This window comes from Cololabis saira, chromosome 9 (assembly GCF_033807715.1).
Source record: "Cololabis saira isolate AMF1-May2022 chromosome 9, fColSai1.1, whole genome shotgun sequence".
NCBI classification, from domain to species: Eukaryota; Metazoa; Chordata; class Actinopteri; order Beloniformes; family Belonidae; genus Cololabis; species Cololabis saira.
Genome location: NC_084595.1, coordinates 44,136,874 through 44,164,836, shown reverse-complemented (window position 1 = coordinate 44,164,836; position 27,963 = coordinate 44,136,874). Strand labels below are relative to the sequence as shown.

At 44.6% G+C, this 27,963-nt stretch overlaps 1 protein-coding gene across 1 annotated transcript in view; it reads left to right on the top strand.

The window, feature by feature from the left end:
• The window catches only part of npr3 (natriuretic peptide receptor 3), a 58,323-nt gene extending 30,928 nt beyond the window's left edge, over window positions 1-27,395 (top strand). Inside the window, exons 2-8 of the mRNA XM_061730177.1 lie at window positions 8,635-8,757; window positions 9,026-9,201; window positions 19,763-19,898; window positions 24,492-24,586; window positions 25,443-25,560; window positions 25,648-25,732; window positions 26,947-27,395. Of these exons, the coding sequence (XP_061586161.1) occupies window positions 8,635-8,757; window positions 9,026-9,201; window positions 19,763-19,898; window positions 24,492-24,586; window positions 25,443-25,560; window positions 25,648-25,732; window positions 26,947-27,058 (845 nt within the window). The 3' untranslated portion in view covers window positions 27,059-27,395. The remainder of the gene's footprint in view (window positions 1-8,634; window positions 8,758-9,025; window positions 9,202-19,762; window positions 19,899-24,491; window positions 24,587-25,442; window positions 25,561-25,647; window positions 25,733-26,946) is intronic.
• The last annotated feature ends 568 nt before the right edge of the window (window positions 27,396-27,963 follow it).

Here is a 27,963-nt window from a genome sequence, read left to right as displayed (position 1 = left end):
AGAGACTTGGCTGTTGTGGAGGAGTACATAAACTGGGAAGATGTCTGGGGGAACACATTTCATGCGTCCAAGAACCCCAACCACCAGTTGATTCACTATAAGTTGCGTCAGAAGGCCGATCTGACACCACTTTTGAGATTTGATATGAAGCTGTCAACCAAGCTGAACTGTGACTTGTGCTCCTTGAACACACCGGGAACATTTAAGCATATGGCTTTCAAGACCATGTCCATGCATTTTTCACCAAGACTATGGTTATGTCCCATATACTTTATGAGCCCATTAACGATGGACATCATATACATGATGTCCTTAAATTCATCCTGCAAGGATGGATCCTTTCCCGATTTGTGCTTCTACTCTATAATGAACCTTCTTTTCTGTCTGTTTCACCGGAGTTATGGTCAAGATTTAACTTTTTGTTTTCATCAAATTGCCTCATCTTGTGTCTAGCATCTCCCCTTTTTGAGAGACTAGGGTTGCGCCTTCTTTGCCCTCTCTTTAACCAGGATCTGACCCGTGAATGCCCCTCCACTGTTACTTTTGCTGTATCGAATATAGTGGGCAGCTTTTGAAGGTGTGAAGTTTCCAGCGTTCCAGTCTCAATTTCCTCATCATTTTCATCAATTTTCTCTGGGAGCATTTGCTCAAGGGTCATGCTCTGGGTCTACAGATAATTAGTATTGTAATAGACGTTATATAAATAAATTGAATTGAACTGAATTCGGTTATTGCAGTGTGTTGTGCAATAATAGAATTGACGTGTGAATGCACTTGTGGCCCTTACATAATAAATGCATGGGCTCAAGTGCCAGATTTAAAAATCCTTTGTGCAAAATCATATTCTGCACAAAGAACGTGCTGAGGAAAAGTGGGGTTCTGGTACTGGACTCGTCTGCCCGCAGTCCCGGTGGGTTCCCAAACAGTGTGTGTGAAGAGTTCTGAAAGCAGAAATGTAAAACTTTAAGACATGTTTGCAGGAGGACAGCATAACACCTAAACCTCTTCATCATTTGGAGTGTCATGTCACTGGTTTTAATGTCAGTGTCAAAGTGCTGCAGTTGCTACTGTCACAACTTGATCTGGAATGTTTTTCAGGCTTGAAATGCAAAAACGGATTTAAACTAGTAACTGAAATTAAGTAGCTGTGAAAAAACCCAAAAAGCATCCTGGGATCACATTGTCTTTAACAAAAATAAAATTGAAAGGACATTACTCTCTTAAATCTGCAATTTCCATATGATTCCAGTTTTATTTTCGTTTTTTTTTTTGGGGGGGGGGGTGTAATTATCTTTGCAACGTAGGATAAATTCAGTTTTTTAATCTGCAGGATTGATGTCTGATGTGTTTTTGGCTTTTTTTTTCCTTTTGTATAAATGACATTCCAATTTACAGCCACATGTTTGCTTATGCTAATGTTCTGGCTTTCAGGTTTACATTTACCACAGGACACTTGAGGTACAAGCTCCGCAGACTCTGAGTTTGCCATGCCTTGCCACATTTCTGAGTTAATTTGTAATGAGCCCCAGCAAAAGAAAAAAAAAAGTGACGTTTTGAAATATTGCTGGCTGCAAGCGCTGCCCCGTGGAATGACTTTCAGAGAGTACACAAGCCAGTAGTGTGTGTCGAGCCCGCTGTAATTAAAGGGTGCTATAGTACTGGCAGGACTGAGGTGAAGTTTGTCCCACCGACTCCAGGGATATTTCAGGAGGTAGGTTTAAGTGACAGAGTTGTTAGGAATGTTCCACTGAGACTCAATCTTCCCTATTAACAGAGACCCCGACCTCACGGTTGTATAGCTACTTGTTTGTTGGTTTATTTTCAATCTCCAAAACACCGAGGAAGAGTTTACACAACCCGGTGAAATCCGTCCTCAGCCGTTTTTCTTTTTTTATATTATATTAATCATTTGTGATGAAAGCTTTAAATACATGGAGAAACAATAACATTTGAAGCTACATTTTTTAGGAATTCTGCGTTCGCGTCTGTTAAACTCCAAGGTCTTGACCCCACTTGAATTCAACCCACATCTTGAACTTAAATGTGTTTATGCGGTTTCTGTTATTATAAAGCCATTTTAGCGGCAATCTTGGATGAATACTACTTTAGAAATCTATTATTTTTATCACTAACTCTGTACAGTGTATGAAAAACCCATTTTAAATTGTAGGGGCCCTTCATGAGCTCAGCCCTCTGGCTGTCCAATCTGTGCAACAGATTTAGATTAAGATCAACTTCTCTCTCAGATTGACGTCAGCACTATAACCATTTACAGCGGTGCCAGAGACTTGTTGGACTTGTTCATTCTTCATCCTAAACAGTAGGTGTCTCTGCTGAGGATGTAGCATGGCTGCTCTGCTAGTGTCGTAGTTAATAAAGGCACAAACTCAGCTACAGTTTCCACCCAGGGACCCGTGATTGAGCCGAGCTTCCCGCCGCTGGGCAGCACCTTTCCCTCCAGCAGGCCTTGAAAGTGGAGATACACTTGTTGCTATATTTTTTTCTAATTTCTAATTTTCTAAAAGGCCTGCTCTGCCAATACAGATTTTGTCTTATGATTTTCTTTTTAGAATCAGCTATAATCACATCATGTAATAAATATATAGGCTGATCTAACTGATTTATCAACTGCAAACATTAAAGTTAGCAGAGGCTGCATGCTCTACTGGCTTTATTTTCAGCCATCGTTATCTTCAGAACATTGAGCATGCTCAGCGGAGTGATACTGCTGTAAATGTTCAATTAAGTTTGGCGTCTCAAATGCTGTAGTTGTTGTTACTCCAGTTTTTTGTTTGTTTGTTTTTTTACCTTACTACCTGTACAAATGACTTTCTCGCAGTTTTGTTCTCATGGTTAAAAACATGTCATCATAATGAGCGTACTGACAGAACAAAAGATGGATTTCTTGGTATTCTAAGATTTTTCGATGCTGTATTTGCCTTAAAGGGATTGTGACATGAAAAACAAATTTTTCTTGATTTTTTGTGTTTTGTTGGGTGTGTTGACATCAATTACACCCAAAAAACAACGAACTTTTAACATTCAGTGTATTGTGTGCTTTCTGGGATTTTCCGCACAATTATGCAAAAACGGCGCATCTGGTTTGGTGGCGGGTCGTTACGTAACGACCCGCTAAATCACCGCCCCCTCCACCCAGCTCCCTGTCTCCTCTCCTCTCCAGCGCACCATAAAGGCTGATTTATGGTTCCGCGTTACACCGACGCAGAGCCTACGGCGTAGGGTTACGCGGTGACGCGCACCGTACGCTGAACCCTACGGCGTAGGCTCTGCGTCGATTTAACGCGGAACCATAAATCAGGCTTAACACGGAGCTGTGTATGAAAGTGTTTAGAGCCTCTTTTGTTCTCATCACCGGAGGACAACTACAAAAAAGACCCGCGGCCACTGACTGGACTTAAGATAAGGGGACACTACTGCTTCGCATGCCTTTATTTTTGTGATTGTTTGCTGTGGACTGCTTCGCCGTGCTGCTTTTCCGTGCATGATTCGCCTGTCGCTCCCGGCTTAACTCTCCGACGCCGCTGTTAGCGTATTGCTTGCGGGGAGCTACGGTGCTGCCTTCCAGTCCTCTGGTCCCGGTTGGACTTCATCCCCGGGCTGTAGTCGCCCTGTCTGGGCTGTGTGTGTGGGTGTTTGTGGTTCGGTGTGCGCGCGTGTGTGTGGAGATGGCAGAAGTGTGTAGCAGTTGGGTTGGAGGAGGTTGGGAGGAGGAGCGGGGCAATGGTTGACAGGAAAGGGGGAAAAGGAAGTGTTTTTCACTGCGCAAAAAAACACCGTCATAAAAAGCCAGGCTTGGAGTACTGGAGTGAAGTTTTTCTTGTTACACCTTTTTAGACACATTTGAGGGATATTGGCCAAGACTTTTAATAGTGTTAAAAGCATGTTAAAAATTATGTCACAATACCTTTAAAACTTTGTACATGGTGCAGCATCCTCTGCCGGTGGCGAAGAGCATCTCTGAATGCACAACACCGGAACCTGCAGCGTGGGAGTGAGAGGGGCAGGGTAACGGCTCGGGCAGGTGGGGGAAAGATTTGTCCGTCAAGACTCCTCTCCCTGGCCCTGCCCCTTCTCAACCTTTCACAAGCAGCACAAGTCTTTCCCTGACCCTGCACCCCAACCTGGGACTTGCTGATTGGGCCGGAGCTTCGGGAGCTGCGTGCTGGCCTACGGTCCCCACCCCTGGTCATCCCGTTGCTGCTTCCACCTGCCTGCTGTGCTGTTGCCGTCCCTGACCCACCAGTCTGGCCCTCGGCAGGAGGGTCCCCCCTTACGAGCCTGGTCCTGCTCAAGGTTTCTTCCCTCCTAAAGGGGAGTTTTTCCTTGCCACTGTTTGGCTTAAGGTTTTTCTCCCACTAGGGGAGTTTTTATCTGCCATTGTTTATGTAATAACTGCTCGGGGGTCATGTTCTGGGTATGGGTCTCTGGAAAGCGTCTAGAGACAACTCTGTTGTATTAGACGCTATATAAATAAAATTGAATTGAATTGAATTGAAATTTCCCCGACCCTGCACCCCAACCTGGGGCTTGCTGATTGGGCCGGAGCTTCGGGAGCTGCGTGCTGGCCTGCGGTCGCCACCCCCGGTCATCCCACTGCTGCTTCCACCTGCCTGCTGTGCTGTTGATGTCCCCGACCCCCCAGTTTGGCCCTCGGCAGGAGGGTCCCCCCTTATGATCCAGGTCCTGGTCAAGGTTTCTTCCTCCTAAAGAGGAGTTTTTCTTGCCACTGTTTGGCTTAAGGCTTTTCTCCCACTAGGGGAGTTTTTACCTGCCATTGTTTATGTAATAATTGCTCAGGAGTCATGTTCTGGGTCTTTGGAAAGCATCTGGAGACACTTTTGTTGTATTAGACGCTATATAAATAAAATTGAATTGAATTGAATTAAATTGAATTAAATTGGTCTATCTGGTGGCAGCAGATGCATAAATCAAAACCAAACTTACCTAACATGGCCTTCATTTTACGTTTCATTTTACTTGGCGACCAGATGCCGGGTTCTACTGTCAAAGGACGCAAAGTGAAGAGGTGAGCTCATGGCCTTAGATTTCACGGATCATTACTTTGATGTTAATGAGTTTGTTTCTCATCCTTTTTGGGTCTATTGAAAGTAGTACACACAACAAGTACTTGAGATGGCAGCTCAGCAAAAACATACAAAGTTGAAATGTCCTCGGTCTGCAGTGGACCATGACTACGCTGTAAAATTAAATGGAATTACATTTTTTTGTGTCCGACAAAGGCTTAAAATTACACTTTATTTCAATGTTGGCTGGTTGCCTCTCTGCCCTCCAACATTAATGGCCGATATAATGGAAACGCATATTCCATGATCTCTTAAAACTTTTCATCTCTAATGAATCTATTTTCTTTACCTTCTTACCATTTCATAGATGTTCAGCAACAACCTCCTGAAACAAACTATAAACATACCCTTGCAAACCTTACACATATGCCATGTGTTAAAACAGTTTCCACTGAACAGCAACAGGAGGACACAAGCACCTTTGTGTGAGCTGGTTCTTCCCAAGGATCCTCATATGGTATTTCCTCTGCCTTTGTGACGACTGACGAGAGCCTCAGTGTTAATGTTCTTTATGTAGATGCCAATAGACCGGCTGACGTCTGAGACCCTCGTTATTCAGTCTCTGCTGATCTATACAGACTGATTGTCTTTTCTGCCTGAAGTCTAATACCAGCTCCTTGGTCTTAGTTATGTTCAAGGGCAGGTTATTGTCCACAAAGGGGGTGTCATCAGCAAACTTGATGATTCTATTGCTGGAGTGGGCATGGTGCTGTCATGAGTGTAGACCAGGGGTCGGCAACCCAAAATGTTGAAAGAGCCATATTGGACCAAAAAAACAAAAAACAAATATGTCTGGAGCCGCAAAAAATTAAAAGTCTGGTGTAAGCCTTAGAATGAAGGCAACACATGCTGCATTTATCTATATTATAATATAGTTATAACTAGTTATAACTGGGGGAAGATTTTTTTTTCATTATGCACTTCAAGAAAAAAGTCGAAATGTTGAGAAAAAAGTTGAAATTTTGAGAAAAAAGTCGAAATGTCAAGATTAATGTTGAAGTACAATCTTGAGACAAAAGTCGAAATGTTGAGAAAAAAGTCAAAATGTCGAGAAAAAAGTCAAAATTTCGAGAAAAAAGTTGAAATGTTGAGAAAAAAGTCAAAATTTAGAGAAAAAAGTTGAAATATCGAGATTAAAAAGGAAAGGAAAAAGTAAGAAAAAAGAGAAAAAAGAAGAAAAAAGGAGAAAAAAAGAGAAAAAAAGAAGAAAAAAAGGGGAAAAAAAAGGTCAAACACTTTTGAAAAAGCTCCAGGGAGCCACTAGGGCGGCGCTAAAGATCCACATGCGGCTCTAGAGCCGCGGGTTGCCGACCCCTGGTGTAGAGGATGTATAGCAGGGGCCACAATACCACGTAGCTGTAGCATGTGTAAAAAGTGGATCTCCACTAACCTCCACTCTTGACCTTCCGAGGGGTTACGGTTGGGGTTTAGTGGCAGGGAAAGGCTCTCCACTGGCTGGAAGTTACATGGTTCCGGTCCAGGCTGGAGCTCCAATCTCCAATCTACAGTCTGTGGCCAGGTCCTTCTCAGGGGCCACCATCCACACCTTCATTTATCATCCCAACTCTATATAGAGTTCAGGTTTAAAGACTGATGGTATATCAGAATGATGAAAGTAAGGCCATGCTTTCATATTTTAAATTTCACAAATTTTTACATGCTGCATTTGTAAAATAGAGGCCAGTCCTACCGCTCACTTTGCAAAAATATTCCCATTTGAAATGGATCTGGTATTCCTCTCATTCACCGCCCTTTCTGCCAATATAGGGCGTTCCAAACCAATCACAACAGGGTCAGCATATGTATGTATGGGGTGTCCAGGAGCCTCTATTCTAAACGTACCTTGGTTCAACAAGTTTTTACTGCAACAACTGTCAATCGCCAGCGTTCACTCATACGTGATGAAAGTGTCCTGGGCATCATTGTCTGATCACTTTGAGTGGGTGGGTGGGTGGATGGATGGATGGATGGATGGATGGATGGATGGATGGATGGATGGATGGATGGATGGATGGATGGATGGATGGATGGATGGATGGATGGATGGATGGATGGATGGATGGATGGATGGATGGATGGGTGGATGGGTGGATGGATGGGTGATGGGTGGATGGATGGATGGGTGATGGGTGATGGGTGGATGGATGATAGATGGATGGATGGATGGATGGGTGATGGGTGGATGGATGGATGGATGGATGGATGGATGGATGGATGGATGGATGGGTGATGGGTGGATGGGTGGATGGATGGATGGATGGATGGGTGATGGGTGGATGGGTGGATGGATGGATGGATGGACGGATGGATGGATGGATGGATGGATGGATGGATGGATGGATGGACGGATGGATGGATGGATGGATGGATGGATGGGTGATGGGTGGATGGATGGATGATGGATGGATGGATGATAGATGGATGGACGGATGGATGGATGGATGGATGGATGGATGGATGGATGGGTGATGGGTGGACGGATGGATGGGTGGATGGATGGATGGGTGGATGGATGGATGGATGGATGGATGGATGGATGGATGGATGGATGGATGGGTGGATGGATGGATGATAGATGGATGGACGGATGGATGGATGTATGGATGGATGGATGGATGATAGATGGATGGACGGATGGATGGATGGATGGATGGATGGATGGATGGATGGATGGATGGATGGATGGACGGACGGACGGCCATCACTTCATTGGAACATCTGTTCTAACACAGATGGGTCCACTGTGAGAACATCATGTGTTAAGCTTCTACTCCATAGTTTAGGATTTCTGTTGAGATCAAGTTATTTTTTATTCGTTCCAGGTACAGACAGGTTTATAGTCAAATAATCATTTAGTTCACTGCTCCCGTGAGTTCAGGTCTTGATATTCTTGGAGGTGAACCACAACATTGAAGCAACAATAAACCGCTGTTCCCAGATTTGTACCCAGATTTATCCTGGGATCACAGCTTCCATGAGCGGCTGATCCGTTCTCTACCTCCATCCACCTCCCTCTCCTGCCACAGCAGAACGATAACACTTAACCTTAATGGTACAAATACTGCCTTATTTCATCTTTACACTTCTAATAAAATAATAAAATAAAGATTGTTGTGTCTCAGAGTGATGCACTAGTTCAGAACTAGTAGAACTAATTCATGCATTTATTAGTAGGATTTACTCAAATTACTCTAAAACAGCCTCCAGCTGATCCAAGACGGTGCGGCGAGAGATTTAATGAGGATTAGCAGAGGAGATACTACTTCTCTGAGCTCAGCTTCTCTCTGCTGCTTTCGCTGTATTCCAGGATTGAATTTTAAGTTCCTCTCCTCCTGGCTTATGAAGCCCTGAAGGGCCTTGCCTCTTCTCATCATAAAGAGCTCAGTTCCATGTAATCCCTGCAGACCTTCTGGCTCTCAGACTGCAGGCGTGTCTGCCAATAAAAATCCCCAATAATCTTTGTTTTTTTTGAAGATTTTATGATGTTCATGTGAAGTGTTGACTCCGTTTGTCTCTGATCTTGTTTCAGTGGTGATGATGTGCATGGGAGCAGACAGAATACGAGAGCTCATGTTGGCTGCACACAGACTCCAGATGACCAAAGGCAATCATATATTTTTCAATGTTGAGCTCTTTAACGCTTCTTCTTATGGTAAGTTAAACCATAGCTTTTAATCAATTTGAACAAACTCAAGCCATTATTGTAACACAATGATATCCATTTTTACATGTTTACAGCTTTCTATTGATATTCATGCAAAATATGCTCATGCAAAATATTCATGCAAAAATGTAGCGTAATAAAAGATTTTCAGATCCTTACTGGGTCTTAAAGGAACCCTGGTTATTAAGACTTGTTGTCCCTAATTAGCCACAATTGTTCTCTTATATTGTTCTCTTATACTAAAATATGTGTAAAGGTAATGGCTCATGGAGAAGAGGAGACCAGTATGACGATGAGGCAAGGCAAGCATACGCCTCCCTGAACACTGTCACGCTGCTCAAGACAGTCAAACCAGAGTTTGAGAACTTCTCCATGGAGATGACAAACTCTGCTGAGAACACTGGACTTGATGACTGCAAAGACTGTGGAAATGTACGTATGCCCACCTATTACACATAAACCAGCCTGGAAACACCTGGCAAACTGATGCATTACAGATCCAAAGCTGGGGAAGAGTTGGGTTGGGTTGTGGTAACAGATACCTGAATGCCCCGGACTAGCCGACTACCAGAACATCTGCTTCTCTGGAGGTCTGCACTTCTGCTGGTCATGCCCTCATCAAGTGCTGACGGTACTCTGTTGGAAGTCCATCTAGATCCATGTAGGATTTCTCCTGAGGAGTGCTTCAGAGTAAAGTATTCTGAGGCCAATCAGACTAGAAAATGTCGACTTTACTTTTGACCAGATATGTGGATCATGAGGATGCACAGCCAGTCTCTGTTTTTGAGTCTTTGGAGATTCATATCTACATATACAAAAAATGTGGGGCTCCATAGGAGCATTTGTTTACAGTGAATACATGCTGGGTAAGGGTTTTCCATTTCAGGTTCTTTCTGTCCGAGGTCCGTTAGTGACGTGCCTCTGGGTTTTTGTTGTTCCGTACTAGATGGTGGCTTTGACACTCACTAGTCCTGGCCTCCCTCCCACAGTGTCCAGGCACTGGGTTTGCAGGTCAAATTAAATCAATCACTATAGTTGATGGGTAGCACAAGGGCTTAATGGTCATCCCTGCCTCAGAAAGAAGGTTCCTAGTTTGGACCTCGAGGGGGTATAGTAAATGAATGAATGAATTATACTCCCATCACAGTGCAATGGGGTTTGGAAGGTCACTTGCATACTTGGCATATGTTACATCTCGCAAGGTTTCACACCAGGTTACACTTTAAACCTCAGCTAAGTTAGTCCAATTAGCCCAATCTACTGTTATTGAGAGAAAAAAACCAACAGCTCCAAGGCACAAGGAAAGCTAAACAGGAAACCCAAGCACAGGAGCATTACAGCGTGGCAAAACACACAAAGTAGCAGGACAAGGAGGAAATACATGGATGGGAATAACAGAGGAAAACAGACAGGGAGGCCAGAAGAAACACTGAACAGAACCCTAACAAAGAGAGCAACAATAACACCAAAAGTCCTCGCAAAATATGACGTAGAAATATATCAAATAAGTTACAACAAAAAAGCAACAACAAAGTTCAGCCATAGCAAAAATACTCACTAACAAATTAAAACCGCTAAAAGCAGCAAATGGTTCTCCCTGCCTCACAGCTTGGGGCATTCCGCTTGTTGTTTTGAGATAACTTGTTGCAAATGTATGTTTAGTTCTCACTTAAAACCTGTTAGACCCAGGATTTCCCCTAAGACCCAGGACTTCCCCTAAGACCCAGGACTACTCCTAAGACCCAAGACTACCACTAAGACCCAGGAATACTCCTAAGACCCAGGACTACTCCTAAGACCCAAGACTACCACTAAGACCCAGGACTACCCTTGAGTCCTAGGACTACCCCTTAGACCCAGGACTTCCCCTAAGACCCAGGACTACTCCTAAGACCCAAGACTACCACTAAGACCCAAGACTACCACTAAGACCCAGGACTACCCTTGAGTCCTAGGACTACCCCTTAGACCCAGGACTTCCCCTAAGACCCAGGACTACCACTAAGACCCAAGACTGCCACTAAGACCCAGGATTTCCCCTAACTGTCCATCCATCCATTTTTCCCCATTATATCACCCTATCCTATCTAAGTCAGTCCTGGGCATTGCTCCCTCTACCAATCCCGGGAGGCCCTACCCTGAGCTCAAGTCTCCTCCTTACTTGAGGAGTGAGCACCCAGGACTACTCCTAAAAACACAGGACTACCACTAAGACCCAGGATTTCCCCTAACTGTCCATCCATCCATCCATTTTTCCCCATCATATCACCCAATGCTCCTATCCCAGTCAGTCCTGGGCCCAGTCCTGGGCATTGCTCCCTCTACCTTATCCTGAGGAGTGAGCAGGTTGCTTCTTTTCACCAGACAGGGTGGGGTTTCTCTGGCCGGACGTAGCGCGTGGAAGGATCACTTTATTCCGGCCCTTTCTGCTCATCGAAGCATCGGAACGTTTGCGTGCACTCCGTTTTGACGCGGGTGGGCGAGTAGGCTTTCACGAGCGCAGCTGGCGGGATGGCTCCTCGGCTGATGCTGGTCACGCTGATCAGAGAGCAGGTGTAGTCCTTATAAAATGTGAGGACAGTAGACATTTCCCTTGTGATGAAAAAGGTCAGAGAGAGAGATTTGGGAAGCAGACCAGCGTTCCTTGGTGAACAGCTGGATGGTTACGCTCCGCAGGGGGTTCTGGTAAAGAGCGACTCTTTTCCTCACCCTCCTTGTCTCCGTGTTGATGCGTATGTAGCATTTGTAGCTCACGGAGAGCTCCGTGGAAGAGCTTGGAAGCTTGGAAGGAAAAGAGAACGAGGTTCGGGAAGCCACTGCTATTTAACCACCAGCGAGACGCGCTTCGCGTCAGCAAGGCCTGCGGACCAATTCACTGTCCTTACTGTCCGCACGTGATCTCCATCCTGCCCCCTTTTAACACCTGTAAGGGAAAACTGCAAAGCCCACTGGGCTTTGGAGTCATTCCTTAATTTTATTTGTTTTAATACCATGTGGTCAGTTGTTAGAAATCAAGACTTGTTTCAGAGTGAGGCCTCAGAGCTGGGCCTTAAAGTTGAAATTCAGGCTTCCCATGTTCACATAGGACTGTGGCGAGAGGCAGAATCATAAACACGGGACATGATGTTGGAACTGTCCATTGTGCCAATAGATGGTATGCACTCACATGAGATTTGCCTGGATGTTACGAGTGGCATGGGAGATAATCCTAAGAGTGGGGGGGGTAGATGTCAATTTCGGGACACATCCTCAGTAGTATGCCTCTATATCAGGGGGTGTTTCGGCCTTTAAACACTAAACACCCTCATCAAAGGTGGCCAGCTACAGGGTGATCAAGTGTCCCATGCCCAATCATTAGGATTTGCCTAGATGAAAAATGGCTAATCTCCCAGGGGACTATGCAAGGCAGGGGCGTTCTCTTCCCTGAGCCAAGCCTACAGCTGACCGCAGGGGTTCACCCTGGACAGGTCGCCAGTCTATCGCAGGGTCACCTATATAGACAGACAACCAGACACATTCACACTCACACCTACGGGCAATTTCAAAACATCAATTAACCTCTATGCATGTTTTTGGACTGTGGGAGGAAGCTGGAGGGAACCCATGAAAGCACGGGGAGAACATGCAAACTTCACACAGAAAAGAACCCCGCCAGGCCCGGTAGTCGAACTAGGAACCTTCTTGCTGTGAGGAGACAGTGCTAACCACCAAACCACCGTGCTGCCACCTAACTATCCATTCACACCAGAAGCTTCAAAATCAGGACTACTGCAATTATCTGTCCCCAAAACTGTGGGGTGAGCATGTAGGTGAGTGAGCAGGTGTGTATGTCTGTGTAAATGTGTGTGCAAGGTGAACACAAGGCTTTACCTGAACTGCAACAAAAGTGGAGGCGGTAAGGCAGAACCACACCACCAAAGAGACCAAAAGTTGACAAGAACGAAACCCCATGGAAGACCGGGAGAGGGACAGGAGGAATACCCTCACCAACAAGTCCCCCCCTCGTCCAGAAGACGACAGAGGGAAGCCCTGGGCAGACGCCCCCATGACCACAGGAGAAGGCAGCCAGAAAACCCGCGAGAACCCCCCAACAAGGAACCAACCAGGCAATCCCGGGAGCAAAGAGTCCCAAACCCAGGCTAGACAACGGACAATCACACAGATACACTAACATAAACTCACTGACAAAGACATTGACCCCCTGGTTATGAGTATGTCTGGGTGTGACCAATGCCGTTAAAATGAGTAGGGGGAGGTTAGGCCACCGTGTAGTGGTCTTAAGTTCCCAGACATATATGGACTGTTGTTGAAATAAGATGCGGTTTTACACAGCAGTGGACATCTCTGTGTCCCAGATTTTCTCAGACGGATTGCTGCCGTCAGGTTGAAAGTTAACTTTTTCTTGTCTTTAGATGGTAAACGTTTAAAAGCAAAAGTTGGAATGTTTGTTTTATGTGCTCTATTACGCATGAAGTATGACTTTATGACATTAATCGTTGCTTTCCATCTGTTTTCCAGAGCATCCCACCTTTTACATAAGCATAGTTGTAGAATTACCAAAGTAAGATAGTCTCAATCCCAGTAAATCAAGAATAGATGCATTTTCATATTTTCTTTTTTTTTTTTTAATTCAAACGTGTTATTTTATGTTTTTTTTAGTTGGAATGTAGAAAGGGTGTGTGCTTTAGCAGCCAACTGGGTGAAGATAAGACAAAAGACGTCTGCTTTTCCTCAGGTCTCTGTTGCCTTGACAACAACTTGGGCAAGACAAGTTTACAGATTCAGGACAAAGGAAGGAGGCATAAATCTGTGCTCCTTAAGGAATAAAAAGAGATCAACATGTCTGCAACTTTGGTCTTTGCCGGTACTTTGTACCGCATTTGAGCTGAAGGAGGAAGACAAAGTTAATAATAATAATAATAATAATATATTTTATTTGTATAGCGCTTTTCAAGGCACTCAAAGACGCTTTACATTAGTCAAAATCATAAAAGCAATACACATAGGACAATTACATGACACAGGACATTAATCACACATTAAGAGCAGTTCTGTAAAGGTGGGTTTTGAGATGGGATTTGAATGTTGGGAGGTCTGTACAGTCACGGATGTGTTTGGGGAGGGAGTTCCAGAGGGAGGGAGCAGCGATGGAGAAGGCTCTGTCACCTCTGTTTGATTTTGGATTGGAAAAATGAGAGAAAGTCGTTGCACTTGGTGACTGTGAAGGAGTTGGAGATGTTGTCACTGGGTTTGAGAAGTTTGTTGATTGTGGAGAAGAGAGCCTTTGGGTTGGAGGAGTCAGAATGGATGATGTTGGAGAAGTAGGTAGAGCGAGCTGAGTTGAGGGCGTGCTTGAATTGTTGTATTGTAAGTTGGGGGATATTTATCTTGAGACATGGTTCTGTTAATGGAGGGATTACAGATCATTGGTCCTTATGTCTCATAAAACTGTCTCCATAGCATTTTCCTGTCAGTACATATGTCCACTCCAGATATTATGTATGATTAAAGATAAATTATTCTTAATTCTACCGGTAATTCGAAGCTCTCGATTTACCGGTCAATCTACGCACCTACCCTCACCTATGATCATGAACTTTGGGTAGTGACCGAAAGGACAAGATCGTGGATACAAGCCGCCGAGATGAGTTTCCTCCGCAGGGCGGCTGGACGCTCCCTTAGAGATGAGTTTCCTCCGCAGGGTGGCTGGACGCTCCCTTAGAGATGAGTTTCCTCCGCAGGGCGGCTGGACGCTCCCTTAGAGATGAGTTTCCTCCGCAGGGCGGCTGGACGCTCCCTTAGAGATGAGTATCCTCCGCAGGGTGGCTGGACGCTCCCTTAGAGATGAGTTTCCTCCGCAGGGTGGCTGGACGCTCCCTTAGAGATAGGGTGAGGAGTTCGGTCACCCGGGGGGAGCTCGGAGTTGAGCCGCTGCTCCTTCACATTGAGAGGAGTCAGCTGAGGTGGCTTGGACATCTGTACCGGATCCTCCTGGACGCCTCCCTAGGGAGGTGTTCCAGGCATGTCCCACCGGGAGGAGACCCCGGGGAAGACCCAGGACACGCTGAAGAGACTATTTCTCTCGGCTGGCCTGGGAACGCCTCGGACTCCCCTCGGAGGAGCTGGAGGAAGAGTCTGGGGTGAAGGAAGTCTGGGCATCCCTGCTGAGGCTGCTGCCCCCGCGACCCGGGAACAGATAAAGCGGTGGACGATGGATGGATGGATGGTATTCTTAATTCTTTAATCCTCTAAAATCCGAGGTTTTAGTTTGATGAGCTCGTGTCCAGACGTCGTTGACTCTTCTCTCACAGCTTGAGTTGATGCTAGGGAGTTGGACCAGTGTGTCTAAACGTCGGAATCTCCACCGGCGTGGATATCATGGTAGTGATGTTTACTCTGTGGTCCTTAGGTCTATGTCATCTTGAGATAAGTCACGTGATTCATGTATCAGGCTCAATCAGAGGAACGCGTGGAAGATTTTTCCAGTTTCACATTTGTTTCATATAGATCTTACAGGTTTTCCTCCCCAACTCTCTGTGTGTAGTATTGTTGAAACAAGGATATTACTCTCTCTTTCTGTTTACGTTCATCCTCGCTTTCTGCCAGAATGACCTTCATGTGCAAAATAACAAGTTTAAACCCTATTTGGGTCTTTAAGATCATTTACATCTAAGTTTAATTTCAATAAACCCACTCAGTTTCGTATTATCTTTTCTCTCCTGAGCGTCTGGGAAAACAAATCTGTTTTGTTCTCACCATTATGCCGTAGTTTTAAGCTTTCTGAGTAAACCTTTTAACTTTTGAATGGACGAACAGCTGCAATCGTTGTCTGAGCAAAGCAGCTACTTTCACTAAAGCCATTGCTCAAAGTTTGTTAAGTATTGACTCTTCTTCAGATTACTATTGGCTGGATTCAACTATGTTATTGTATTTCAGTGCATAACATAAGAAAAGCTAGTTATTTCTCAGATCTTTAATTGTCCAACCACACAGCTTGACAACTTTTTCTTTCAGATGTGTGTATTTCAACATCTGCAGAAGTTGTTTCGTTTGAGTTTCTCTGCCGAATTAGTCAGGTTTTACTTTTTAAAACCACAAATAAACTGCTATTATTTAACCTGTTAACTCTGTGCTGGTCTGGAACGTTCAGGGGTGTTAGTACAATGCCAAGTGGGACACAAACCACACGACTTCTCAAACACTGTCCTGAGAAGAGACCAGAACAAAGTGGGGTAAATTGGGCTGAATGGGGCATGGTGGCGCAGCAGGTAGTGCAGCCGTCTCACAGCAAGAAGGTCCTGGGTTCAATTCCCGCCGGGGACGCTGTGGGCGCTGAAGTGCGTGTTAGTTCTCCCATGACTTCAGCACCCACACCCTGGGTGGGGTTGGCGAAAGGGCCTTTCTGTGTGGAGTTTGCATGTTCTCCCCGTGTTCCCCTGGGTAGCTAATGTGAGCTACCCTCACAAAAACATGCACACAGTCCTGGGCTATACATGCCCCCTCTGGCCAACCGGGGCGCCAGATGGGGTGGGGAGGATCCGGCCGGAATAACGTGATCCTTCCACGTGCTACGTCCGGCCGGAGAAGCCCCACCCTGTCTGGTGAAAAGATGCGGCCTGCTCACTCCTCAGGTTAAGGAGGAGACCTGAGTTCAGTGCAGGGCCCTCCCAGGGTTGCTAGAGGATGGCAATGCCAAGGACTGTTAGGTAGGAGCACTGGGTGATAAAATGGGGAAAAAACCGGGATAAAAATATTTAAAAAAAAAAAAAAAAAAAAAAAAAAAAATTGGGCTGAACGTTCAGCAAATTCTAAACAGCACTTTAACAGCAGCTGCTCATATTCACCGTTGGAAGGGTAATCATTTGAGTTTTTTTGCAGCCACAGGACCTGGACACCTCCAGTCAATGAGCAGTTCATGAGTTCCTCCGTATGCCAGTGCTCCAGAGATGAATGTTTGATGAACAGCTGATAAACAACGTATATGTTGTATGTCACCAGAGATTAACGCTTAAATGTCGAGTCCTTTTCTTCGCTGAGCATCTTTTAAGCTTCACATACTTTATCATCTCTCTGTTTACAAGAAGGCAGGTTTTTTTTTTTTATCCCTGATTTTTTTCCCATTATATCACCCAGTGCTCCTACCTAAGCTAAGTCCTGGGCATTGCCATCCTCTACCAACCCTGGGAGGGCCCCGCACTGAGCTCAGGTCTCCTCCTTTTCAAAGCCAATACAAAAACGTGTTGTCCACCCTGCGCCTGTCAGGGAGACACAGATGTTGGTACCCTTCCATCAAATAAAGAGATAATAAAGAGCTCTTTAGTCAACACCAGTTTTATTGTTTGTTTTTTTAACGATTCTGTTGCTCTACAAGTTAAAAGCAATGTCTAATTTTCATTTGTCACCTTTTTAGTAAATAATCGACTGTTATTATGGGCATGCCAAGTAGTGCCCATATTGCAATACAATTTTGCCAAAGTCGCAAAACTCCCACTGCGCAGCAGCAGGTGTACAGCATAACCCTGCTCTGATATGGAAGGAAAAAAATCCCCAAAAAATAAAACACGCCCAAAAAAACGAGGAAAAACATGATGCAGGTGATATATTAGTATCCAGAGAAGGTTTCCCTTTTCTTATTATTATTATGGCATGCCAAGTAGTGGCAAAATCGTGGCGCTTATTGCTCAGCCGAACTTTATCGTAGAGACATCATTCAAATGTTCTCAGACTCGGTTTGCTTCGGACCAAAAGATCTTTCAACCTCATTATGCCAATTATTACAGTTTTTGAGATATTAAACTTTCAATAAAAAAAAAAATGTCCATTTGACTTTGGACGCAACAGGTTATCGTAGGGACATGATTCAAATGTTTCAAAACTCGCCTCGCTGTGGACTACAACATATTCAAATTTCATGAAGCTGTGATTTACATAAATTCTTACATAAAAATGCCTGCGAAACTGCCCCATCCCCAAAGGTTTATTAACAACCCCGTTACCACACAACCCCGAAGCAGGGGGTGTGGTTTATTAACAACCCTAAACCACATGCAATACAACCATGCAATACAACCATGCAATACAATCATAAACACCTCAAACTGACATACAACCACCCCGAACACAACCAGTACAGCCCCAAACCAAAGCAGCAAGAGGGGATGAATGGGCAGTAGGGCATGCCCATATCAAAATTTCCTGAAATGTTCTAGTTAATCTTGTAATTGAAAGTTATTTCAGAGACTATTGGGTTTTTTTTTTGTCAAAGCGTGTCCACGTGATGTCTCCGGACGGACGCTGAATCCCACAAAGGTCTTTGTTGTTGCGGAAATTAATACATACTCTCGGAAAATATGAATGGTTTGACCGGAAAATCTGACATTTGCCTTCAAAGGGTTTATCGAAACCTCGTAAAGACCTCCATCCTGCCATAACACAGTACCGGTTCATGACGTGGTTGTCATGGTTTCAGAAGAACAGCAAGATACCAGCCTGAAGATACGAACTAGAGGCAGAACGCCGACAGAAGGAAAAGTTGGAGGAGGAAAAGTAAACCGACAGTCCAGATGACCCTCCTCTCCTCTCCTGCTTCACTGACTGTAAAACACAAAGACATGGAGCGAACGAGCCGTCTCTAAAGGCTTATTTTCTGTCGGTTTTTGAGTACAATTTCAAGAATAAAGTCGAAACTTCGCCTTTTTTCCTCAACATTTTGACTTTTTTCACGAAATTTTGACTATTTCCTCGACATTTTGACTTTTTTCTGGAAGTGCATAATGAAAAAAAAATCTTCCTCCTCTAAAATATTATTTTTATCTTTATACAAGACTTTTCATTTTTTTGCGGCTCCAGACATTTGTTTTTTTGTGTTTTTGGCCAATATGGCTTTTTCAACATTTTGGGTTGCCGACCCCTGCATTAAACCTATAAGACAGGGGTCACCAACCCTGGTCCTCGAGGGCCGGTGGCCCTGCAGGTTTTAGATGTTTCCCTGCTTCATTGCACCATGATACAAGTGACTGTGTCATTAAGAGAATTGTGCAGCCCTGGATGACAAGCTGAGGACGATGATTAATTAGAATCAGGTGTGTTAAAGCAGGGAAACATCTAAAACATGCAGGACACCGGCACTCGAGGACCAGGGTTGGTGACCCCTGCTATAAGACATGAGGGACAAAAGGTACATTTTACATGTAATTGAGCTCTGGCAGCTGAAAATGCAATCCACAAATGCAAATTAAAACTCAAACTTAAGTGCAATTATGTGAATATGATGCAGAAATGCTGTCCTCTTCTCTGGACTGAACCTCGTTTAAAGTGGACTGAGCCAAACTAGAACATTGGTCAGACAAATAAAGATTTATCTTACCAATTACAATCTAAATGTTGTTTTTGGAAACCATGTACACTGCGTCCTGCAGACTGAAGAGGGGAGATCATCTGGCTTCTTGTCAGCGCTCAACGGCCTCCATCTCTGAGGCCATTAGTATCTATTAAATGGACAGTTTACACATCTGGAAAGAAAACATCAGTGGGGATGTATGTAAAGGTATAGATCAACATTTGCTCCCCTCCAGACAAGGAGGGCCTTGCGTCTCTGAACAAGACATCCATCCATACCCCATCCATACCTGGGATCTGCTGGACTCTGTCCCAGTTCTGCTCAGATAGAGGCAGGGGTTGCAGACCAACAACCGCTCACACCATTCAGAATCATCATTCCATCTAACAAACATGTTATTGGGCCGTGGTGAGAACAAATGCCCGGAGAAAACCAACACAAGCACGAAGAGAACATGCAATCTCCAGACACAAAGACCCCTGCAACCGTGGTAACCGGCTGCCCTTGTTTTCTGTGCTCTCTGATGAATAAAACAAGGGTTTATGTCATTTTAAAGTCATGAATTCCGTTTTATTTACATTTTGCACAGCTTTTTTCAGAATAGGAGTGTTTTCAATGCCTCTTCATAAGAGAACGTGCTCCGTTTCCTGCCAGGTCAACATGTTTATTGAGGGGTTCCACGACGCCCTGTTGCTGTACGCCATCGCCTTACACGAGGCCATGAAGAATGGGTTCAGCAAGAAAAATGGAACAGAGATCACCTTACTCATGCGGGACAGGACATTTGAAGGTAAAACACAGCAGTTGCTCAATGTTTCTGAGAGATGTGTGCAAAATGATAAACATCAGGGGCCTCATTTATAAAGCTTGCTTGCGCACAAAACAGGGCTTGAAAGATGCGCAAGCCACCTTCTACGTAAAGGTTGGGATTTAAAAAGAAAAAACTAACGGAAAAATGTGTGTATCTTTACGCCACCCCTGACCCTCGCACACGAACATTTTGAAGATATGGGAACTGGCGACGCACCAGCGACTGGTGAGGTGGTGAAATGAAGCCAGATTCATTTCATACTTTTTCCACAGAGATCAATGTTGATGTCTATGTGGAAGAGTGATCTATGTGGAAGCGTGATCTGACGGGTTTTTTCTTCCGCCGAAGCGTCGTACACATAGATTTATGTGGAAGCACATTCTGACTTCCTGCTGTTAAATCGTCTATTTGCATGAAAAAGCCTTTGAAAAAAAAGAAACTGAGATAAAAGAAACGGGGATCATGCAGTAGTATTTTTTGCAGAGGTAGGACACCTCGGCAGAACACCGGCTCGACACATCTCATTCATCCTGACGCAGCAGAAACAGACTGCAGGAAGCCGCTGCGCATGCTCAGCAGGCTCATTTATATGCAAATACAGTCATCATGTAGTTTGCATTGCCCATTCATGGTATGAAGGGGGCGTGTAGAGGGCGGAAGAAGAATTCACCTGCGCAACCTTCCAGCTGGACTGTGATTTATAAAGTGAACATTGCATGCAAGTGTGCGTGCACACAGTTTTATAAATCAGGATTTTTTTTTGTGCGCACGCCATTTTCAACTTTTGAGCTCACGTACACTTTTAGTATGAATCCTACACACTCTTTTATAAATGAGGCCCCAGGTCTCTGAAATAAGACTTTCATTTCCGTCAGAGTCAGTGGACCAGATACTGTCCAGGCACAAATACTTGTCTGATGGGCTGGGACGGTGGTTTGGGTATTCTCAAGGCCGTGAAGTGTCGGACCATCTCTGATGCAGACAAAAAATAGCGTGTCTTGGGGAATTTGTTCGCTGTTTTTTGGATGTTCTGACCATCACCATTTGGTCCTCATACCAATTTTCAGGAATTTCTTACAAAAATGTGGCGCCTCTGTCATCAAGAGTTTAGTGTCTTTCTGTTGCAAATGTAAGATTTCCAGAAAACCACAGTTTCATCAGAGAAGCTGCAGTCTGAGGCAACACTGAGGTCCAAAGCAGTGATTGTCAACCACTTACCATGAGCTATTGGAGATATATTTTAGCTAGTGCAACTAATTTCCCATCGTTCAGCACTGGTGCCTAAAGTGTCATGACTAGTAGAGTAATTAAACTCTCCCCTGTCAGTGGGTAATAGAAGATCTAATGACCTCATTAAAGCTGCAGTCGGGAGCTTCCCAAATATCCAGTAACTGGATGGAAAACTTGAACGCAAACAATGTTCATGCCCCTCCCAACCTCTCTGTTGGACAAGAGAACTGCCGTCAAGGATGTTGTGGAAAAAAGTAAATAATACCTCTGTAGAAACACATTTCAACCACTCAAGGTGACTGCAATACCTGAATAAGACTAAAATAATATAATGGCACTCTCAAATAAAGACTTGGCAATATGGTTCAAATTGGTGAATTATTGAATTATCTTTTACATGCAAAATGGTCAAAACGTACAGTACATTTGAAGTTTCAGTGCAGAAGTCACCCAGAGAGTCTCCAGTACAGCAGTTTTACAGGAAGATCCCGGTGCTTTTTAGACAAAATAACTTGCAGTTCTCAAAACAACATTGTTGCAGCTGTGTCAGATAAACGCCAACTACACAGACACAATACAGGTCTGACCTGAGTGGACTCACACTGACCTCACAGAGGGACGGGACATTTCCATCCAAAAAAGGACTGGGCTGTGCTCTATCTGTGCTCTGGTGTCAGAGAACAGATATCTGAGAATAAATCAACATTGTATCAAATTCATACTGTAGGAATAGGTGTTTTAAATAATAAATCTCGTACAACCGGTTCATATACATTCCTCAGGGGGTGGTGTGCCAATGTTTAGATTAAGCGAAATTGGAAATGGCAGGCAATAACTGTTTTTTATAACTCTTTAATAGTGTACGTGCGCTCAAAAGCCGAAAATGGCGTCCGCACAAAAAAATCCGGATTTATAAAACCGTGTGCACGCACATCTGCATGCAATGTTCTCTTTATAAATTACATTCCAGCTGGAAGGTTGCGCACGTGAATTCACCTCATATCCCGCCCTCTACACGCCCACTTCATACCATAAATGGGCAATGTAAAGTACTTGATGACTGTATTTTCAGAAAAATGAGCCTGCTGATCAATGGTGTTTTACAATCAAAAATCATGCCAGGGAAGACCAGAAAGCGAAGAGATATATTTTGGTCATTTTAAAAGACTACCGTATTTTGACGACCATACGGCACGCCCTCAGTTTTTTTGTGTAATTTCTGTATTTAAAACACACACACGGCGCACCGACCGAAAAGGCGCCATCTACACACACAGAGTGCCGCCTTAATTTTTGCATGCAGATGTGCGTGCACACGGTTTTGTAAATCCGGATTTTTTTGTGCGCACGCCATTTTCGGCTTTTGGGCGCACATACACTTTTTGTATGAATCCTACGCACTCTTTTATAAATGAGGCCCCAGGGGATCCGGATCCGGATTTATGAAACCCTGTGCACGCACACTTGCACGCAATGTTCTCTTTATAAATCACAGTCCAGCTGGAAGGTTATGCAGCTGAATTCGGCTCATATCCCGCCCTCTACACGCCCACTTTTTACCATAAATGGGCAATGCAAAGTGGTATTTGCATATGAATGAGCCTGCTGAGCATGCGCAGCAGCTTCCTGCAGCCTGTTTGGGCGTCAGGATGAATGAGACGCATGATGAGACGTGTCCAGCCACAGACTGAGATGAAGATGTTGTGGATGAGGTGGAGGACAGGAAAACCACGTTATTTGGTGGTCACAGTAAAAGTAGAAATAGTATATAGGCCTAAATAGTATTAAATAAAGCGAGTGAAAATAAAACGCCGTGAGGTGCAAGGGCGCAATTTCCACTGGGAACAGGGGGGACATGTCCCCCCCACTTTTCAAACTCATGTTTTTGTCCCCCCCACTTTTTACAGTTTAAGAACTAACGGTAGGCTCAGCCTGTAATTGCAAATCATCAAGACACTGTGCGAAGACGGGACCGCAGCCCCGCTCCCCCTCCTCCCCTCCCCTCTCCCCTCAGTGCGTTCCGTATTGGTTCAATACGGAACGCAACTTTTAATTCCCAATTACATAATAATTCCGTATTTCAAGGGACGGGTGGCAAGCCCACTCACCGCGGCTGCAGCTCCAGCAGCAGCTGAGCGTCCTGACTGACGCTGAGCTTCAAACACAGAGGGACACGATCAGCGCTATTATATTATAAGTCTGATATGTGATGACATTAAGAGTATGACATGAATCTGGCTTCATTTCACCACCTCAAACCCTGCGTCGCCAGTTCCCCGTGTCTTAAGTAAATTCTTACGGGAGGGTCCTGGTTGCCGTAAAGATAAGCAGATTTTTCGGTTAGTTTTTTCTTTTTAGATCCGAGGCTTTGCGTAGATGGCGGCTTCCGCAACTTTCAGGCACTTTTTCTGCGCAAGCAAGCTTTATAGATGAGGCCCCAGGTCTTTAAGGCTTCAACGCAAAGGAGGGACTGCATTTTCACACTTTTCTTTGAGTTTTTGATTTATTTGATTTTTAATACATTTAATACACGTTTATTTTTTTAGTTTTCCTCAACTGTTTCGTGACCGTGGGGCTGTTACATAAAATCCAATTGTTTATTTTTAAATTGCAGTTTGCAATGCAACAATACAGGGACAAAGGAGACGTTGCTTTCTCAGGACCCTGCAGATAAGCTGCTTTAATGATTGTTTCCCGCCAGAGTTACCGTGGCTGCAGCTCCTGCTGCTTCCTGGTGGTCAAATAGATGCTTCAAAGAGAGGACTGGTTCATTTCAGCATGTGACTGAGTCGGTCTCCTTTTTGTCTCATTTTGTTTAGTTGCGCAAGAATCTTCTTTCTCAAGGTCAAATGCTTAAAAATCAAAAATGTTCATGAGTGTGCATCAAAGAAAGTAGAGAAATGACGTTGAAGCTGGAAATGGACCGTGAGCAGACGTCTGAACGTATCAGTGGTTCTTACTGAACAGGTAAACTGTTCCTGGGAAAGAGGAAACCCCTGAAAAAGCCGTGCTTCGTCCTCTCACTGCAACACCTTGGGATTCGTAAGGTTTGAATATGAAGAAGCTTAGACAAAAGCAATAAAATCTTCAAATTAATTCGGACATGGACAGGAGATCTGAGGAACAACGGTGGAACTGGGTTCATGTGTTTTCATGACCCACTTAAGAGTTGAGTGGAGCTGAGACAAAGAGAGAGCACCTTTAATCCCACATGCAGACAATTACAATCATCATAAAAAAACAAAAACACTGAGATAGATACGGCATGACCAGGATGCAGCTGACCTTTTTCCTTAAGTTGTCCTGCACGTGTTGTTTACTGGTGTTTTCTGACAATTGCAGGAATTGCTGGCCAGGTATCCATAGATACCAGCGGTGACAGAAACGGAGATTTCTCTCTGATGTCCATGACTGACGTTGAAGCCGGTACCTATGAGGTGAGCTCCACGCCTGTGACTGGCAGCCTCGGCTGGGATGACACCATCTTCCCTGACAGGCGGAGGATGGAGAAGGCAGTACTGGAGTTGAGGGGGGATGAGGGGGGATGGCATCCCCCCTGAAATAAAAAATCAAAATCATCCCCCCAGTAAATCTGCCATCCCTCCTTTCCATTCCTTATGTCATTTCATCAATGAATGTGGTTTTACTGCTATTTCAACATTTAGAGTCATCACCAGAAAAATAACTTATTTGACAATTTTCACCTGTTTCAAGTACATTTTCACTTGAAATAAGTAGGAAAATGATAAGTAGGACAAGATTTATCTTCTTATTACAAGCAAAAGAATCTTGTTCCACTGGCAGATTTTTCTACTTATTTTAAGTGAAAATCTACTTGAAACAGGTGAAAATTGTTGTTTTTTCCAGTGATGATTTTAAGTGTAATGAGATTCTTTTACTAAAATGAGACATTTTAACTAGAAATAAGACAAATATTCTTGTTAAGATTTTGAGTTTTTGCAGTGATCCATGTTACTTATCCTGTGAAGGACAGAGTCATATTGATAAGTTCAGAAAAGTGTTTTTTATTGTTGTGTTTTGATGTATTTGATGTAAGCCCAGTGGATATTTAAAGCTTACAGAAGGCTGCATTTAACTGCTGCTATGTCATTCCTGCAGTATTTCTGCAGGTGTTTTGGTCACTGCTATTATTTGTAATATATTATATTATTTGTAATCAGCACAAATGATCTGTCCCCATATGATAAAATCCACCATCCCCCCTGATTCTTTTTTTACAACTCGAGCACTGGGTGAAGGGGATTCCTGCTAATACACTGCTCTTATTTCCAGGCTGTAGCCAACTACTATGGTGCGAACAGAACTTTTGAGTGGCTGTCTGCCTACAATGTGGAACATTTCAAACTCAAGGAAAGACCCGGAGCCAAACCAGAGTTGCCAGAAAAATCCTGTAATGAATTGTTCAGTGAAAGCACACACACTTGATGCTGGCTTGTCCGCTGGAGTTGGTTCTGACTGCTCTCTCCCTCACAACCAGGTGGATTGGGAGTATCGGCGCTGACCGGCGTGGTGGTGGGAGCTGTTCTCGGAGCGCTCATGCTCGTAGCCTTCTACTTTTTCAGGTAAAAGAGAACTAGCAGAACTGCGCTCATAAGCGAAAAACGCAGTTTAATGGAAACACCGAGCCCCTGCAGCCGTTCTTTTATCGCAGATTCAGAGTTGAATGGAAATGTGCCTAATGTTAGATAATCCAAGCCACAACCATGTGAGAAACTAAGGGCCAGTTCCAATCCCCCCCTAGTCCTACTTTTCAGCTCTACCCCTAAAATTTGCGCGTTCCCGTGAGGGTAGTGGTGTCCCAATTCCTCTTTGCATGTAGGGCTAGTGGGGATAACGAGGGCTAGTGTGTATGAATCTAGCCCTTCAAAGCGAGGGATTTCAGATGCTGACTCACTGACCGAGGGCCAGAAAAATTTCCCAGAATGCTTTACATCATCATTTGCAGACTGAATCAAACAAAAAAAAAATGGCAGACATTTCTCATTTTTAGTGAATAAAATCAATATTTTGAGTTAGTTTCTGCATAAAAATGCGTTTTGATTACATTTCTAGCGAGAAATATATATTTTACTTTCATAATATTCACTCAGTGAATGTACATAATCACTCGCTTGCTCGTTGTTGCATTGTATCTTCAGATCTCGCCAGAATAAAGGCTGATTTATGGTTCCACGTTACACCAACGCAGACCCTACGGCATAAATCGCCGGCGGCACTTCTCATCCCCGAAAACGTCGGATCAAATTTCTTAACAAGCGTTATTTGGATAAACTGAGCCCAGGTTGAGGATCTTAACAGTTACTTTTACGCCTGAAAAAATATTAAAACTTAATAAAGTGGCATATTATCAGCGCTACAGCTGAAATTAAAACAGCTTTTATCTCTGGGCTTCCTGATATGGTGTGACGTTTGTGCAAACATAACTACGCAGTCGCTTACGTACCCGAACGTAAACCACGCAGTGACGTAGCAAGTGGTGTCCCAATCCGTAGGGAAGATTACAAGGGCCCTACTCATTTTGAGGGTGAAGTGGTAGTGGGTGAGGGCTAGTGGTAGAAAGTAGGGTGAACATTGGGATTGGCCCTAACTGTTGCTGCTCAAGGTGGATAAAATGTATTTTTGGATTAATTTGTGTTAAATAATAATGGCATGATGGGAAATACTAGTACTGAGACTCACCTATGGTCAGATGGTTTTATTTGGTTTTGAAACTGCAGGAAATCAGAGGAGGGGAAGAACTGGATGTACTAATGTGTCATGTTTTGCTGTTGTGCAGAAAAAACTACAGCATAACCATCCAGCGTCGCACACACAGCGAAGAGCTGGACTCTGGGAAACACCGTCAGCTGCGGGAGGACTCCATCAGATCCAACTTCTCCACAGCGTAATCAGCGGACTGGACACTCCTACATGTACATGTGGCCAAAGACTTTGCAGCGGTTTTTAGTGAATCCATGTCATGTAAAAGCAGACATTCGTGTTTTTGTTCCCGTGTTTTCACCTGTAAGTTAGGCTGCTTGTGACAGGCGCAGCGCAGCGTGGCTGCAGGTTTCCCACCACAGATTTCACCATAATCTGCTTTCAGGGTTGTTTTTTTCTTCATTTAGATCATTTTTACTGTGACAACGAAAAGGTCAGAGCTGACAGCGAGCTTTAACACCCTTTCACACACAGGCTGGATGGGGTCATGTTTGAGGGTGGAAGACCTGCAGGTGAAGTCTTGTGTGCGGGCTGCGTCTGCAGCTGCGGCTGCGGGCTACAGGCTGCCGCTGCAGGCTACAGGCTGCAGGCTGCATCTGCAGGGGGTTTTGTCTGCAGGTTGCATCTGCAAGCTGTAGACTGCGTCTGTAGGTTGTGGCTGCAGGCTACAGGCTACGGCTGCAGGCTACAGGCTGCGGCTGCAGGCTGCATCTGCAGGGGGTTTTGTCTGCAGGTTGCATCTGCAAGCTGCAGGCTGTAGGCTGCGTCTGCAGGCTCCGTCTGCAGGCTGTGTCTGCAGGTTGCAGGTTGCGTCTGCAGGCTGCAGGTTGTGTCTGTAGCCTCCGTCTGCAGGCTACGGCTGCAGGCTGCATCTGCAGGGGGTTTTGTCTGCAGGTTGCATATGCAGGGAGTTTTGTCTGCAGGTTGCATCTGCAAGCTGCAGACGGTAGGCTCTAGGCTGCGGCTGCAGGTTGTGTCTTCAGGCTACAGGCTGCAGGCTGCGGCTGCAGGCTGCGGCTGCAGGCTACAGGCTGCGGCTGCAGGCTGTGTCTGCAGGCTTCAGGTTGTAGGCTGCGTCTGCAGGTTGCATCTG